The sequence below is a fragment of the Rhinoderma darwinii genome, chromosome 8 (assembly GCF_050947455.1).
Source record: "Rhinoderma darwinii isolate aRhiDar2 chromosome 8, aRhiDar2.hap1, whole genome shotgun sequence".
Taxonomy (NCBI): domain Eukaryota; kingdom Metazoa; phylum Chordata; class Amphibia; order Anura; family Rhinodermatidae; genus Rhinoderma; species Rhinoderma darwinii.
The window spans coordinates 8,324,670-8,343,303 of record NC_134694.1 but is presented as its reverse complement, the minus strand read 5'-3'; the positions used below and the strand labels follow the sequence as shown (position 1 = coordinate 8,343,303).

The 18,634-nt window shown below is 36.5% G+C and overlaps 1 protein-coding gene across 10 annotated transcripts in view; it reads left to right on the top strand.

Moving 5' to 3' along the window:
- Positions 1–18,277, top strand: part of GRIN1 (glutamate ionotropic receptor NMDA type subunit 1) — a 57,703-nt gene extending 39,426 nt beyond the window's left edge. For 2 of the 10 annotated variants that reach the window (XM_075834872.1, XM_075834873.1), the window contains 4 exons: positions 1,398–1,507; positions 2,820–2,965; positions 7,044–7,154; positions 14,687–18,277. In XM_075834872.1, the coding sequence (XP_075690987.1) occupies positions 1,398–1,507; positions 2,820–2,965; positions 7,044–7,154; positions 14,687–14,755 (436 nt within the window). In that variant the 3' untranslated portion in view covers positions 14,756–18,277. The other 8 variants (XM_075834875.1, XM_075834881.1, XM_075834876.1 and 5 more) reach the window with 7 other exon arrangements.
- Positions 18,278–18,634: the final 357 nt, after the last annotated feature.

Here is an 18,634-nt window from a genome sequence, read left to right as displayed (position 1 = left end):
GAATATAACTACTATAATACTGCCCCTATATGCAAGAATATAACTACTATAATACTGTCCCTATATACAAGAATATAACTACTATAATACTGCCCCTATATACAAGAATATAACTACTATAATACTGCCCCTATGTACAAGAATATAACTAATATAATACTGCCCCCTATATACAAGAATATAACTACTATAATACTGCCCCTATGTACAAGAATATAACTAATATAATACTGCCCCCTATATACAAGAATATAACTACTATAATACTGCCCCTATGTACAAGAATATAACTAATATAATACTTCCCCTATATACAAGAATATAATTACTATAATACTGCCCCTATATACAAGAATATAACTACTATAATACTGCCCCTATATACAAGAATATAACTACTATAATACTGCCTCCTATATACAAGAATATAACTACTATAATACTGCCCCCTATATACAAGAATATAACTACTATAATACTGCCCCTATATACAAGAATATAACTACTATAATACTGCCCCTATATACAAGAATATAACTACTATAATACGGCCTCTATATACAAAAATATAACTACTATAATACTGCACCTATATACAAGAATATAACTACTATAATACTGTCCGTATATACAAGAATATAACTACTATAATACTGCCCCTATATACAAGAATATAACTACTATAATACTGCCCCCTATATACAAGAATATAACTACTATAATACTGCTCCTATATACAAGAATATAACTACTATAATACTGCCCCCTATATACAAGAATATAACTACTATAATACTGCCTCTATATACAAGAATATAACTACTATAATACTGCCCCTATATACAAGAATATAACTACTATAATACTGCCCCTATATACAAGAATATACCTACTATAATACAGCCCCCTACATACAAGAATATAACTACTATAATACTGCCCCTACATACAAGAATATAACTACTATAATACTGCCCCTATATACAAGAATATAACTACTATAATACTGCTCCTATATACAAGAATATAACTACTATAATACTGCTCCTATATACAAGAATATAACTACTATAATACTGCTCCTATATACAAGAATATAACTACTATAATACTGCCCCCTATATACAAGAATATAAGTACTATAATACTGCTCCTATATACAAGAATAGAACTACTATAATACTGCCCCCATATACAAGAATATAACTACTATAATATTGTACACCATGAACTAGAAGTTATATGTGATATGTGTAGCTATTTAATATTTGATGGTACTTAAAGGGTATTTTCTTTTACAGGTTTTGTACATCTGGGTATTGTATAATTTGCTATTGCAAGTTGTCTGCCAGGAATAAAATGCAGCAGTTTCTCACTCTATTCATTTCTATCTCTAGATCACATGAGAATGGATTTATGGAAGATCTTGATAAGACATGGGTCAGATATCAGGAATGTGACTCTCGCAGCAATGCCCCAGCTACACTAACCTTTGAGAACATGGCAGGTAAGTAATAATGCTTGGAGGGAGCTTTTGCATTGGGCAAACAAGTAGCCAGGTAGTAATACTACTACTACTACTACTACTACTACTACTACTCCTACTACTCCTACTACTACTACTACTACCACTACTACTCCTATATACAAGAATATAATTACTATAATACTGCTCCTATATACAAGAATATAACTACTATAATACTGCCTCCTATATACAAGAATATAACTACTAGAATACTGCCCCCTATCTACAAGAATATAACTACTATAATACTGCCCCCTATATACAAGAATATAACTACTATAACACTGCCCCTATATACAAGAATATAACCACTATAATACTGCCCCCTATATACAAGAATATAACTACTATAATACTGCCCCCTATATACAAGAATATAACGACTATAATACTGCCCCCTATATACAAGAATATAACTGCTATAATACTGTCCCCTATATACAAGAATATAACTACTATAATACTGCCTCTATATACAAGAATATAACTACTATAATACTGCCCCCTATATACAAGAATATAACTACTATAATACTGCCCCCTATATACAAGAATATAACTACTATAATACTGCCCCCTATATACAAGAATATAACTACTATAATACTGCCCCTATATACAGGAATATAACTACTATAATACTGCCCCTATATACAAGAATATAACTACTATAATACAGACGAGCTGAAGCCGCTATCAAAGCAACCTGGGCTTCCATAACATTTCAGCAGTGCCACAGGCTGATCGCCTCCATGCCACGCCGCATTGATAACACCTCAGCAGTGCCACAGACTGATTGCCCCCATGCCAGGCCGCATTGATAACGCCTCAGCAGTGCCACAGACTGATTGCCTCCATGCCACGCCGCATTGATGCAGTAATTCATGCAGAGTCGAAGCCCCAGCCAAGTATTGAGGGCAGATACTGGACAGACTTTTCAGTAGGACGACATTTCAGTATTAAAAATCATTTTTGGAATTGGGCTTATATAACATCATTTTCTGAGACACTAAATTTTGGGTTTTCAGTAACTGTTCCCATAATCATCAACAATGCTGGAAATCGATCCCTCTGTGTGTGATGAATCTATAGAATATAGGAGACACACTCTTTGAATTGAATTACTGAAATAAATTAACTTTTTGTGGATATTCTAATTCATTGAGGACTAATATATATTTATATATAATTTTATTCTTATTTTTTTTCTTTATAAGATGTTTTTTATTTTTAGTCTTTTTTGTTTTACAATCTTTTATACTGTTTTTCTTACCTATTATTTTTTTCCCAGGTGTCTTTATGCTTGTTGCTGGTGGTATTGTTGCTGGAATCTTCCTGATATTTATCGAAATAGCCTACAAACGACATAAGGATGCCCGGAGGAAGCAGATGCAGCTCGCCTTTGCCGCCGTGAACGTTTGGCGAAAAAACCTGCAGGTATGACAAAACGTTTTAGAGAACTTAACCCACAGGTGCGTTTCCTGTTTCCTTGTCGGAGAGCAGATTCTTCATCATGGTCCAGTGTCTACGTCTTGTCCAGTCTACATTAAACCTTCTCCATTTCACTGTGGAGTCTCAGGTGTCCTCATGTTATAATGTGTTGCTATTCACCATAGTTTGTATGTTATGACCGTGTCAGTGTCAGAAGATGGCTGACAATTGAGCTTCCTCACACTGCACAGGTCATCCTTATATCCCATTTCTTTTTTCTGTAAGGACATTTGTTGACCACTGTGAAAACAAGATACTAAAACTGCAGGTAGTGTTAAAAAAACCCAATAAAAAAACAGACATTTTGTGAGACAGACTGGTTGCTATGGACCCACTGCCGTGGAAGTTGTCATGCAGCATGTCCCTAGCAACCAGTTAGTCTCTGATTACTGCATTTTTTCTTAATTCAAAATATTTATTTGATATAGTCCTTGACATGAATGAAAATGGGTCCTCGGCATTCTCCTCCCATTCTTTCGAAAGCTTAAATCTAGAGAAACACATGGTATGGCTACTAATGGAATCCACCTTGCCCCTTTATCTGCTCTCAACAGGCAATGTGGCCTTCAATTATGTAGTCTGAGACATACTGGTTGCTAGGGACGTGATGTCTGACAACATCATATACAATTCTGTTGTTGTTAGGCATTGGATCCATAGCAACTGATAGAAGCCACCTTGCCCCTTTCTCTGCCCTCAAAAGGCATTGTTGCCTTCAATTAAGCAGTCTGAGTCCGACTGGTTATAAGGGATGTGCTGTCTGACAACATCATATACAATTCTGTTGTTAGGCAGTGGATCCATAGCAACCAGTCTGTCAACTGAAAACTAGTTTGTCCCAATGCTGACAGAGAGGGAGAAGGTGGATAACCTCTTGAAAGGCGTCTTCAGTATTACATCTTCCAGCAACCACAATTGGGACTCCCTGGTATCCATCAGTATAGGGGGATGTATAAGAGCTACATAGGCATATCCTAGGGAGACAATTGTGTAGATGCGAATGTGGAAGACTTGAAAATTAGAGGCCCCATTAGATTCAATAAAGAACTTCCAACTTTTTGATATTTTTATAATATATCACATAACGTATCATCATAAGAACCTATGACTGTACCCCGAACCATAGCCAAAAATATCCCAATTTTTTTTAGCTTCTCGGTGAATGCTGCAGTTTTAGTTTTTGTCTTTTGTAGCAGGTAATAATATTTCTATATGTGTGTGTATACGGTAATTCATATTCTGTTGAATGTGATGTCAGACTAACCCTTCCCTTTCAGCCGGGGCAACAAAGAATCGTGACCAAGTGAATCCATTTCATTGATGTTATATTGGACTGCACTTTCCCGATGGTCTACAGCATCCACATGGGTTCTTTACTGTTCCATACAACCTCATATATTTCCATATGACCTCCATATACCACACTGAAACACAGCCCCATGGCTATCGCACAACCATGTGTCTCAGTCACCAAGATATTGAGGCTCCTCAAAACACCGACAGACCATTGCCGCAGAGTCAACCCGTACCTCCCTATATGTTGGTGACAAATGGATAACGAACCCATGTCTGTCCTGTAGAATAATAGACAAAAATTAGTTGCCACGTTGCTGTTAATCTACCGTTAAAATTTGAAGACAGATGCTGGTTATTTTAAAGTTCATCTAAATGAATACAAAAACAGGTTTGTGAATTACAAAATAAAAAATAAAACTAAAACTAAAAGTGCAGTTGCAATCTACATAATCAACATAAAATATTGTGGTGCATGTGCTCTTTCTGTGAGGTGCTGCAGACCTGGGAGACCTAGACAATGAATTATGGGTGGATATAATAACAGGGTAAATATAAAAACATGGACTGGGTGCAGCGTTATCTGTGAACATATTGCGCGGAGGGAAAAAAATGCCGAAAAAGTGTCGGATACCATTCAGACAGGCTTTATTGGTGAATGATTGTACTTATGAGACATCCGAGGTGCACAACCTGAAGGTCAGGAGTCCATACATGGAATCCCCAAAAATGTTTTTTCAAATTTTTTTTTTCAGTTTTTGGTTGTTTTATATAATATATATATATATACACACACACACACACACACACACACACACATACATACATTTTGGGAGCAGTGTAGGGCCATGGACATTTTGGATGTAAAGCAGAGTAATAAACGTCCTAATGGATTTTGTACCCTAAATATAGTTGAAGAAAAAAAATGAACAAGCAATTTCCCCCCACAGCCATTACAACATTTTAGGGAATCCTGAGTTAATAGAGGGGGGTCCTCTGTTCGGGATCTTCATCTCTTGGGGAGAGTGGAGAGTTGTTTCTAAGAGAGTCTCTCGCTGTCCTGTATTACACGGACAACCCATTGATGTGAATAGGCATTGTGTAATGCTTTATTTTCCCTGTGGTGGCGCTGCAGGGAAATTAAACACTCAATGCCAGCTTTCAACAGCGATCACAGTTGATCACAGGGTTTCCAGCAGAAGGCACACTTTGTGATCAGCCTATTGTCATGGGGCCATTCTAATAAGTAGAGATTGTCCGAAGAACCCCTTCAAACACCCGAAACTTGGGGTAGAATTAAGGTGGAAAAAATCCAAAAACAACACACATACAATTTATATGCACATACATACACACACATTATGCAGATATATAAATATATTTATAATTATATACACGCTATTTTGGGATATTTTTGGAGCGAGTATTGCTCTGATTTCGGATTCAAAAAATTCAACCTGATAAATTCAGATGGTAAGAAATGGTGTCTGGTCTCTCGGAAACACTCTCCCTTTGTGTTCGTCCGGGGAGAAGTCTGCCGGCCAGGAGCATTAGACGGTCACGAGCACCACAATTTTCACTTGCCAACCTTCTAGAATTCCCCTGCACCCCGTGTCAACGTAGGGGAAATTTTTTGTACATGTTAAGTGTGCATGTCACTCTGTGGGGGTTGTGAAAAAAAAACAACAAAAAACAATCTTACAATCTGAGACCTTTCCACAGGTGGGAACTACAGAAAACAAAAGTCTGTCACGTTACTAGAAGGAAGGCAAGTGGAAAAAATCTATTTGTTTTAGCAAAATTTGGATTTGGGATAATACATGGAGCAAAATATAGTCATTCCATGCCATCCATACCGCTTAAACCCCATTTGTGCATGCCTATCTAAAAGGAAAACAACAAATCCCAAAATTTATCCCATCGAAGGTGCCCAGTCACCTATGGAATAAATTTTTGTTATACTCAACGTTGGTATAACAGAACAAGCCTCATCTTTTCTTTTCTCTCCCACCTTTTATGATTTCACAACATTTTCTTATGCAATGTCAAAAATAGCTAATGCTTCTCTATTTTATTTGCCATTTTTTAATTTTTAGAAATTATGATTTTCTTTTTACTTTTTTTTTTTGCCTTTGGAAAGAAAAAAAAACCTCTTTGCGCCAATGCACCATTAAAATTTTTGAATACATTTTTTACAGAAATCTCATACAATGGCTGCTTTCTAATGCCGTCTTCTATCTTTCTTGTGACATTGCCTCCAGCTTAAAGATCCTAACCTTCTCTAGTCACCCACACAGTCCTCATACCCCAGATAGCTGAATTTAGAATTTACCACTGTCCAATGCTTAAGCAGTGTTTAACAAAAATCACTATGGTCACTGTAATTTTTTACAAAAATTGGCATCCAATTTTGACAAAATTGGCATGGACCGGTGGAATTTGTTTCAAGGGAAACAAATTAATAATGTTTTCCCTAATTGACTACACCTATACTTAGTGTGGTAGCACAATAGATACAGATATATCTCCTACTAAGACATTGGTGGATCCAATACGTAGCTGGTGACCATTTTTTCCCTCTCCTGACCGCAATTCCACCATAGCTAGTTGCCATACAGAGTCAGTCTTACAAGATAGGACAACATCTTGTCACCTTGGACTATATTCAGTGTAGAGGTAGTTAAAGGAGAGACACATTAGGTATCTAATTGCTTATACATATTCATTTTAGGATAGAAAAAGTGGTAGAGCAGAACCTGACCCTAAAAAGAAAGCCTCTTTTAGGTCCATCACCTCAACCCTGGCCTCCAGCTTCAAGAGACGTAGGTCCTGCAAAGACACGGTAAGGAAGAAGAATTCAGCTCTCTCTTACTCTCTCTCTCTTGCTTGCACTCTCGGAGGAAGAGCTTTGCTCTCTCTTACTCTCTGTCTCTTGCTTGCTCTCTCTACTGTATGGCTCAACCTCTTCATCTCCTCTTCTACGTCTTTGTCTAAGGCTCTCTCTATCTCTGTTCCTTAATTTCCTCTACCATTTCATTGGTTGCCAAACGCCCATCCAGAAGCTGCGCATTGTACATGCAAGTACATTCCAGCCCCATGTTTTAGTCAGGCATCGAAATCTAAGCAAATTCGAATTTTCTGGACTCCATGGAGCCAGTCTATACATTTTTTTGGTCAGTTTTAAGACCATGCTAAATGCATAATTTTTTTTATGCTTTAAAAAAAACAAAAAAATTCTCTGCGTTTATTGGTGCCGATCTTAAACCAAGACTTTTTTGTGTTTTTTTTTTTAAAACTTTTTTAAATTTTTATTTTTTTTTTACTTGTTCCTTCCTGTTCTTCGTTGTACGCCTTCTGGACACACTCTATTTTTGTTATTTTGGCAAAGTTTCACATCACTAAGAGTCATGTTTGTGTCACAAGTTTGTGTACTTTTTTGTTTGTGATTACAGCATTTTGCTGAGGAGACCCCCTTTCCCCCACGAGAAGTAAAACCCCTTTAACTCTCAACCCCTTCCAGATATGTTCCATTAATTCCAAATGCAACAATTTGCTTTATTAAGAACCTAATAAAACAATTTTTATAGTATAATACCAACATAAAATTTTAATAAAAACTCAGAATTGCAGAATTGTTGAACTGTATGTTACCGGTTTTACTGTGTTTATAAGTGTGTGAGTTTGTTAGGATAGATTTGTTTATCAAACCAATGTGGAAAAATATATTTTTTATGTGGATGTACCATGTGCTAGGTTTGTATACCTTGTATATTGTCACAGTTGAATCGATTTGTATTCACATACACACGTTACATATAGTCCATACATATCAGTTTACCCACTACTCAGCATAAGCAATCACCGTAGGCAATGGGTAGTTAGGAACGGACATAGGTGGCACCATTAGGACGTTAGTTTTGCAAAAATGTACAATATATACTATAATTAGCACTGTCGTCTCACAGCTGCTTAAAAAGGGGTTGTCTCATAAAGACCACCTGTTTTTAAAAAGAAACCGGAGCGGGATCAGCTGATCGCCGTGACTTCGGCTTCTCTACTTCCCGGCGATCAGCAGTTATCACCAGGAAAGCCACTACAGGGGAACTTTAGCATTACATGCCAGCCATTCAAATGAATGGTACGGAAGTACCGTGTCCGGGCCTAGTCCCCAGAGAAGTAGCCAGTCTTACATAGCGGCTCTCCGTTCCGGAAAATAGAGGGCAGTCCCAAGCAGGGTGGATTGACAGGTTTTGTAGTGGTAAGATAACTCCTTTAATTAGGAATTTTCTATTGGACACAACAGAGAAGACATTGACAATTGAACTAATAGGTGGATAGAGAGTTTGGATGGCAGATGTCTCTTGAAATCAAAAGTGGGTTAGATATATTGTCGCCAATGAGTGGTTTATTATTAAAGGAACACTCGGCCTAAAACTGATACACTAGTACAGGGCCTGAGGAGGCGGAGCATGACAAGGATTCTCTCATTGGAATTTTATTAATTCATACTACGCCGCCTTAGGCCCTGGCCACGGCAAAAAACATTGTATCAAAATGTTCCTTTATGTTATTCAACTTAAAAAGGTACCACTTTAAGAGAAATCTCACCTTCAAGGTTGAAGAAAGTGTAGTATATCATAGATAAACAGTTATTTCTCATTTAGCCTTGGTCATATATGGCTTTTCTAAATGACTCCCAGGGTTAATGCTCCTGTCAAGGAAATCAGGAGCGGAGATGAGTCTACTCATCTATCTCATAGGTTCAAGGTTTATCACCCACAGATATAGATAAGTACAATAACAACATAAAAGCGACCTTGTATGAATAACACTGGCTGTGTCAAGGTCGTCTATCGACCCTGCTCTTTGTCCTTTCTTAATAAAAGTGAGAACTTTCCCAGCTGGATTATTTCAGCTGATGTCCTTTTATTTCCTGAAGAGATGTCTTACAGACGCATACTTCACCTCTCTCCAGACATACCTTGGCAAAGCATTAGGGCTGTTGGCCAATACATATCTAATACGTATAGCCTCCTCAAGGTCTGGAAAGTTAATGGCAACCTTGTCTGTTACCCATAGGGGTCAGTAAGTTTTTATTTTCTGTCTCAGAAGAAAGAATTCGGTTTCTCTGGCACCACCTATAGGTAGCTATCCTGTGAGTTAATGGCGCACATTTATTATTTAGTTCATGATTGATTTTGGGGGAAATAGCACAGGATAAAAAGGCTTCATCTAAAACTATACAAAAATGAGCAAGGTTTCTCAAATTTACTTTTAGGTTTTTCAAAAGCAAAATATTAAAAAAAAAAAAGCAAATAACAGGCGCAAATGTGCAGCTGCTCCTAACAATTCCAAATGCACCAGATTTATCAAGTAAGAGATGTGCACCTTTTAATAAATCAGGCGCAATCTCATCGACAACCCACTCTAATTTCATTGGTGCAAAATAAGTCATTTATGGGCCAATGCATGTATACGGTCTCTTAGGTGCTACCTATAGGTGATTACCCCATAAGTCAATGTATGACCCCTTGTACATGGGTTATCAGCCAAACCAGACATTACAGAGCAAAGTCCTGATTGGCTGCGTGAGAAGCTCATAAATTCTCCTCCAGATGAGGGTCTCTGGTTTGGCTTATAAACCTACTGTTGAATGGGTCAGACATTGACTTACAGAGTAGCCCCCTATAGGTGGTACTTGAGGGGCAGTTTTCTTCCTTCTGGAGGACAGCTATTTTGCATAGTTTTTCCTTAGAGACTCCCTAACTTTAGCTGGATCTCTGCAAGCAGAATCCGTACCTTCAGGCGGTCTCACACCCCCGTCCACCATAATCTTGAATGGCCTACGTCCACAAATAGTCCTGGAGTGTAAAACGATCAGATATTAATGAAAATTGAATGTAAGCTGTTAATTTTCTATGTAATAACACGATTATTATATTACTGCCAAGTCAATGTCAGCACGTAGTTCCCATACACAGTCAGTCGGAGGCGGCAGTGACACCACCACATACTGAGCGTGTGCTTTGAGGCCAGCAGAGTATACACAGAGCTCACTGTGCATGGATCAGACCGGCACACAATGGCGCTTTATCTTCTAACACATTGTGGCTGTTCTTTGCCTTACGCTGGAATCGCAGGACAAAGTCTCCCCCTGCCAGAGCGTCACAATAGAGAACAGCTGTATTTCTAACCTTCTACTCTAGATAGAAATAAGGGAAGAACATTGATGGCAGACGCTGAATAATCCAGGCTCAGTCCTCTGCTGCAAACAACTCCTTATATCTTTTACCACTCAGCTCATCAATAGCTTAGAGGGGATGTCCAGGTCCATTATTATTATAATAAAAATGACAGTATTATAGTGGTTATATTCTTGTATATAGGGAGCAGTATTATAGTAGTTATATTCTTGTATATAGGAGCAGTATTATAGTAGTTATATTCTTGTATATAGGGGGCAGTATTATAGTAGTTATATTCTTGTATATAGGAGCAGTATTATAGTAGTTTTAGTCTTGTATATAGGAGCAGTATTATAGTAGTTATATTCTTGTATATAGGGGAAGTATTATAGTGGTTATATTATTGTATATAGGGAGCAGTATTATAGTAGTTATATTCTTGTATATAGGGGGCAGTATTATAGTGGTTATATTCTTGTATATAGGGAGCAGTATTATAGTAGTTATAGTCTTGTATATAGGGGCAGTATTATAGTAGTTATATTCTTGTATATAGGAGCAGTATTATAGTAGTTATAGTCTTGTATATAGGGGCAGTATTATAGTGGTTATATTCTTGTATATAGGAGCAGTATTATAGTAGTTATATTCTTGTATATAGGGGGCAGTATTATAGTAGTTATATTCTTGTATATAGGAGCAGTATTGTAGTAGTTATATTCTTGTATATAGGAGCAGTATTATAGTAGTTATATTCTTGTATATAGGAGCAGTATTATAGTAGTTAGATTCTTGTATATAGGTGCAGTATTATAGTAGTTATATTCTTGTATATAGGGGCAGTATTATAGTAGTTATATTCTTGTATATAGGGACAGTATTATAGCAGTTATATTCTTGTATATAGGGGGCAGTATTATAGTAGTTATATTCTTGTATATAGGGGGCAGTATTATAGTAGTTATATTCTTGTATATAGGAGCAGTATTATAGTAGTTATATTCTTGTATATAGGGGGTAGTATTATAGTAGTTATATTCTTGTATATAGGGAGCACTATTATAGTAGTTATATTCTTGTATATAGGGGCAGTATTATAGTAGTTATATTCTTGTATATAGGGACAGTATTATAGCAGTTATATTCTTGTATATAGGGGGCAGTATTATAGTAGTTATATTCTTGTATATAGGAGCTGTATTATAGTACTTATATTCTTGTATATAGGGGGTAGTATTATAGTAGTTATATTCTTGTATATAGGAGCAGTATTATAGTAGTTATATTCTTGTATATAGGGACAGTATTATAGCAGTTATATTCTTGTATATAGGGGGCAGTATTATAGTAGTTATATTCTTGTATATAGGAGCAGTATTATAGTAGTTATATTCTTGTATATAGGGGGCAGTATTATAGTAGTTAGATTCTTGTATATAGGTGCAGTATTATAGTAGTTATATTCTTGTATATAGGGGCAGTATTATAGTAGTTATATTCTTGTATATAGGGACAGTATTATAGCAGTTATATTCTTGTATATAGGGGGCAGTATTATAGTAGTTATATTCTTGTATATAGGAGCTGTATTATAGTACTTATATTCTTGTATATAGGGGGTAGTATTATAGTAGTTATATTCTTGTATATAGGAGCAGTATTATAGTAGTTATATTCTTGTATATAGGGGGTAGTATTATAGTAGTTATATTCTTGTATATAGGGAGCACTATTATAGTAGTTATATTCTTGTATATAGGGGCAGTATTATAGTAGTTATATTCTTGTATATAGGGTTAGTATTATAGTAGTTATATTCTTGTATATAGGGGCAGTATTATAGTAGTTATATTCTTGCATATAGGGGCAGTATTATAGTAGTTATATTCTTGCATATAGGGGCAGTATTACAGTAGTTAAATTCTTGTATATAGGGGCAGTATTATAGTAGTTATATTCTTGTATATAGGGGGCAGTATTATAGTAGTTATATTCTTGTATATAGGGGAGCAGTATTATAGTAGTTCTATTCTTGTATATAGGGGACAGTATTATAGTAGTTATATTCTTGTATATAGGGGCAGTATTATAGTAGTTATATTCTTGTATATAGGAGCAGTATTATAGTAGTTATATTCTTGTATATAGGGGGAGTATTATAGTAGTGATATTCTTGTATATAGGGGCAGTATTATAGTAGTTATATTCTTGTATATAGGGGGAGTATTATAGTAGTGATATTCTTGTATATAGGGGCAGTATTATAGTAGTTATATTCTTGCATATAGGGGCAGTATTATAGTAGTTATATTCTTGTATATAGGGGCAGTATTATAGTAGTTATATTCTTGTATATAGGGGGCAGTATTATAGTAGTTATATTCTTGTATATAGTGGAGCAGTATTATAGTAGTTGTATTCTTGTATATAGGGGACAGTATTATAGTAGTTATATTCTTGTATATAGGGGGCAGTATTATAGTAGTTATATTCTTGTATATAGGAGCAGTATTATAGTAGTTATATTCTTGTATATAGGGGCAGTATTATAGTAGTTATATTCTTGTATATAGGGGGCAGTATTATAGCAGTTATATTCTTGTATATAAGGGGCAGTATTATAGTAGTGATATTCTTGTATATAGGGGGCAGTATTATAGTAGTTATATTCTTGTATATAGGGGAGCAGTATTATAGTAGTTCTATTCTTGTATATAGGGGGCAGTATTATAGTAGTTATATTCTTGTATATAGGGGCAGTATTATAGTAGTTGTATTCTTGTATATAGGGGGCAGTATTATAGTAGTTATATTATTGTATATAGGAGCAGTATTATAATCATTATATTCTTGTATATAGGGGCAGTATTATAGTAGTTATATTCTTGTATATAGGGGCAGTATTATAGTAGTTATATTCTTGTATATAGGAGCAGTATTATAGTAGTTATATTCTTGTATATAGGAGCAGTATTATAGTAGTTATATTCTTGTATATAGGAGCAGTATTATAGTAGTTATATTCTTGTATATAGGGGCAGTATTATAGCAGTTATATTCTTGTATATAGGGGCAGTATTATAGTAGTTATATTCTTGTATATAGGGGCAGTATTATAGTAGTTATATTCTTGTATATAGGGGCAGTATTATAGTAGTTATATTCTTGTATATAGGGTGCAATATTATAGTAGTTATATTCTTGTATATAGGGGCAGTATTATAGTAGTTATATTCTTGTATATAGGGGCAGTATTATAGTAGTTATATTCTTGTATATAGGGTGCAATGTAATAGTAGTTATATTCTTGTATATAGGAGGCAGTATTATAGTAGTTATATTCTTGTATATAGGGGACAGTATTATAGTAGTTATATTCTTGTATATAGGGGGCAGTATTATAGTAGTTATATTCTTGTATATAGAGGACAGTATTATAGTAGTTATATTCTTGTATATAGGAGCAGTATTATAGTAGTTATATTCTTGTATATAGGAGAAGTATTATAGTAGTTATATTCTTGTATATAGGGGGCAGTATTATAGTAGTTATATTCTTGTATATAGGGGCAATATTATAGTAATTATATTCTTGTATATAGGAGGCAGTATTATAGTAGTTATATTCTTGTCCATAAGGGGCAGTATTATTGTAGCTATATTTTTGTCTATAAGGGGCAGTATTATATTATTTATTGAGCTATGATCAATAATGTAATTAAATTTATGCATTTTAACAAAGGTCTAGTCAAGGCTGAGTAAAATACTTCACTAACTAGCTTGCAAGGACCAGTCCCAATGTTCCATGGCAGGAAAGTATCTCATTTTCACATTACTTAGCTGTGGGGGGGGGGGGGGACAGTAGATATATCCGACAGTGGCAGGGGTTGGATACACTCGGTTACTTTTACGACAACTTCCCATACTCTCCATACATTACTACACTTACATCTTCCAGTCATAATACAGATCAAACAGATGACGGTGAACTCCAATGTGTGTCCTGTTTATTGTGATCAGTGTAACAAATGTTCTTAGCCAGTAAGCCACCTGAATATATAACTGGCCCAACGTATTGTCATTTTTACAGACCTAAAACTCTGCAGAATGAAACAGAAGCTGCATCGGCAGAGTCCAGGCTTGGCCCCAGTTGATCCTCACCTTTCCTCTGTATATTTGTATTTTACAGCAATACCATCCAACTGACATCACGGGTCAGCTAAATCTGTCCGATCCCTCTGTTAGCACTGTGGTGTAGTACAAAGAAGAGAGACAGTGACTGTTCTGGCTTGTGGATGGTATATAATGGACCTAAGAGCAACGCAATTCACATTTGCATAACTGGTAAGAACGAGGTCACAACAGGACTCTGGGACTGCATGTTTAACACATATCCCCCCCTCTGCTCACTACACCCGGCTCGATGGTTGGATTTTACACTTCATTACTGGAGAGAAATGAACTGAAGTTTTTGTTTTTATTTTTGCACCTAGTAAAATGAGCCCCTCTTTCCGCCCCTTTTCCTATTTATTTTTCTGTACGTTAAAGTTTTAATTGGACAAACTGAACAATATTTGAACACTTTTTATTTTTGCTGCTAAAAGGTGTTATTATTGTACCGCTGATCATCATCTGCCTCCTTTGTTTTTCCCCATCAACAACAAAAAATGTCTTCAATTTGCATGGGTTGTATAGTTCTGCACATGTATTATTCATAATGGGAAATTTGTCATTCTGTCTGTTTTCTGCTATCCCTTAGGTTTTTATTTTTCTTAATATTAAAAGAAAAAAGGGGGTCTTTAAAAAACACAAAAAAAATAAACACAGCGCCACTCTTCTCTATGGGCTATGTTTGGTATTGCAGCTCAGCCCTATTTACTTGAATGCGGCCCAGCCGCAACACAAGACACAACTCAATGACATTAGTGGCGCTGTTCTTTTATCTAATCTTGGACAATCCCTTTAAGTAATACAAGTCTTTTGGTTGTTTAATTTAATCTAAACTCTGTCAAAGCCCATAGAGAAAGCAGCCATTTTTGGGGTTTGCCAGTATTGACCCCTTAGATGCTGCGGTTGCTATTGACCATGGCATCTAAGGGGTTAAACGGTCGGGATCGGAGTACGTAGTATACAGTGGACACCCGCTGGAGAGGATGCGGGCTCAGCTTCTGAGTTTGCACCATCACCGAAATGTAGTTACATTGAAATGCGCGAACACCTTGGCTGCAGCAACGTAACTTTATGTTGCATGTTGCCATGGGGTTATACGGGATGTATAGGATCAGAAAAACAGGGCTGCCTATTTCCAAAAACAGCACCACACCATGGGTTGTATTTAGTATTGCAGCCTGCTACAATTGAAGCAAATGGGGTTGATCTTCAATACCAAACACAACCTGCAGTCAGGTGTGGCACTGTTTATGGAAGGAAGCAGCCATATTTTTCTAAAATTGGACAACCCCTTTAATAACAATTCACCGGGAAAAAAGTGACAGCACTGATTCATTGGTCCTGGTATGGGGTGTAGTGACCAATCAGATCATTGGTTTTATTTTACTACCTCGGGTGATAAAATTATAGCTGAAATGTGATTGGTTTAAGATCCCCTTTTTTTTGGACTATGTTTTTAGTTTGTAGATGTCAAACCCCCAGAATTATAAAGTGGAGATATTTTTTCTTTATGATGACTTAATATAAAATAAGTGAGCCGTGGGGTGAGTAGTATGAAATGACCAAAAGTATGATAATATACTGTATATATTGTGGTTTTTTCATACCCCTAATACATATTTATTAGGGTTACCGAAAAGAAAAAAAATGATAATATATTTTTAAATTTACAGGTCAGGACCATTCATTTGCTAGTCACAGGGTAGTTACATTTCGTAAAATTTGTGAAAATAGAGTTATTTTGGAGTTAGATTTTGTAAGCAATGTCAAACTTGGGCCCAAAAGGGGAAATTGTCATCTGCAATTGATCTATTCCACTGTCAGGTTCTGATGGACCTCATGAGCATTGTTTTTGACGGAGCCTTGTTATTATGTCAGAACATGGACCCACTGGCGGTCCATCAAGTCCTCTGGTGGGCCAGTCCAAACATAATTTGTATTATCAAGTACCATATTACCATTTTTTGGTCCAGAATATATTGTCTATAGATTGCTTACTGTAATATACTACATGTCGGTCTGGAGTTCCTTGGGCCCACCAGAGAAGATGATCCTGAGGGTCACCCTCCATCTGTATAGGACATGTGCACGTCTACTTTAGATTGCATTGTAAACTTTGTTGTGGTTGTCATTGTACACACGGGATATATTTTTAATAAGGTCGAATAGGTTATCTGTGAACTGTCCTCTAATAGACCCTAGTGACAAGAGATTGGCTCCAAAGTTACCTCTAAACGGGGTTGTCTTCTGCTGGACCCTTTCGGGCACATTATTGTATCAGAACCTAGGCCGGGTGGAGGATCCTCTAGTACTCTGGTGGGCCAGTCCGACTCTGAATATACTTCACTTGTCAACTAGTATTCAGTGTAAAAATTGTCTATGAGTTCCCAGGCTCTTCCAATCATCAGATGGGCTCCATATATGACCCAACTATCCCCCCCATTGTCAGGTTAGACCATAATTACGGGTTGTTATAGTGTTTGGACACAATGCAATTCTGGTGATTAGCAGGTATGTCCCCATTTCCGGTAACCTGTTGTTGTAACCATTGACGATCAGGGTACGGAGATAGCAAAACACCAAATCTCCCAAAATTCTGGTTGCCCTCAGTAGTACCTGTTTAGAACAATTGATAATTTCCTGAGTGGAACATTTGTTCTGATATACAACCATCAATGGGCCTCATGTATGGAAAAAAGAAAAAGGTGAACCAATCAGAATTCAGCTTTTATTATTTGGACTGTATTGGGCAAATCAAGAACCGTGAATCATGGACTCTTTGAGCAACCTTTTTGCAGTTTTGATATATAAGGTCCTGTGTTGAGCTTCTTATGACTTGTCATCTCCATTCCGTACTGGAAGCCATTATGAATCTAAGGCTCTGTTCACACTTCGTTATTGCCTTCTGTCAGAGGCATACGTCATGAAGATTTCCTGATGTATACGTCCGACGAAAGGCTGCAACATATGCCACTGTATAAGCATAGAGTAGCATGTGTCGCCCAAAGGACCCTATTGTAGAAAAAGTATATACTGCACGGTATATGTTTTCTTTTCATGTATGCCTCTGCATGGAATAGCATAGTCTACCACGCTTATCCATAGAGCAAAAAAAGAAGATATGCCGACATATACCTCCCTGATGTCGGCTGAATGGGTCCCTATGGATACCATACGTAGTTCACAATCCATCAATTCAATATTAAAAATGCTATAAACACAACCAATATTCCTGCCAAAAAAATGGCCGCCACTACCGATTGGGCATGACAACTACAGGGACAGCCGGACTATAGAATATCTTCCTAATCTAATAATCCCCGAACTGACTAGAAAAAAAAAAGAATGATTCTTACAGTCCGGCACCAAGTGTTCCAATGCCAATATAATATTGAATAATTTTTTTTGCACATTTGTTTTTTAGATTTTGCTAGTATCTGAATTTTTTATTTTTTTTACATCTGGTTTTGATGGCAAGTTTCCGTTACATTATGGCTATGTGATGTGAACATGATAAAAGTGCATGAAATAATTGTCAAATTTTTCTAATAATATTTTGTAATTATTACAATGTACGGTTATAACATGCTGATCGTGTACTCACCCACTTGACCGTTTTGCGTGAAGATAATTTCTTTATTACAGGTTTGATTATTTGAGGGGAAAAAAGGCGTTTTAGTTATCAGGCTCCCGTCACCAGAACATAATCCGGCAAAACAGGACAATATTTGCTTCTGTGTGTAAATATTGCTGTAACATAAATACTATGGCGCCCCCTGGTGTTCATTTCATTCCCTCTTAGAACGTCAACCAGTGAGAGGAAGCTGCGTCTAGTGCGCTGATTCTTATTGGCTGCCGACACAATAGCAGGAATCACTCCGCCTCCCGTGTATAAGAGGATCCGGGTGGTGAAACTGAGCATGTGTGACCGCCGGTACTGGATACATTAGGTAGACCTTCTGAGAGA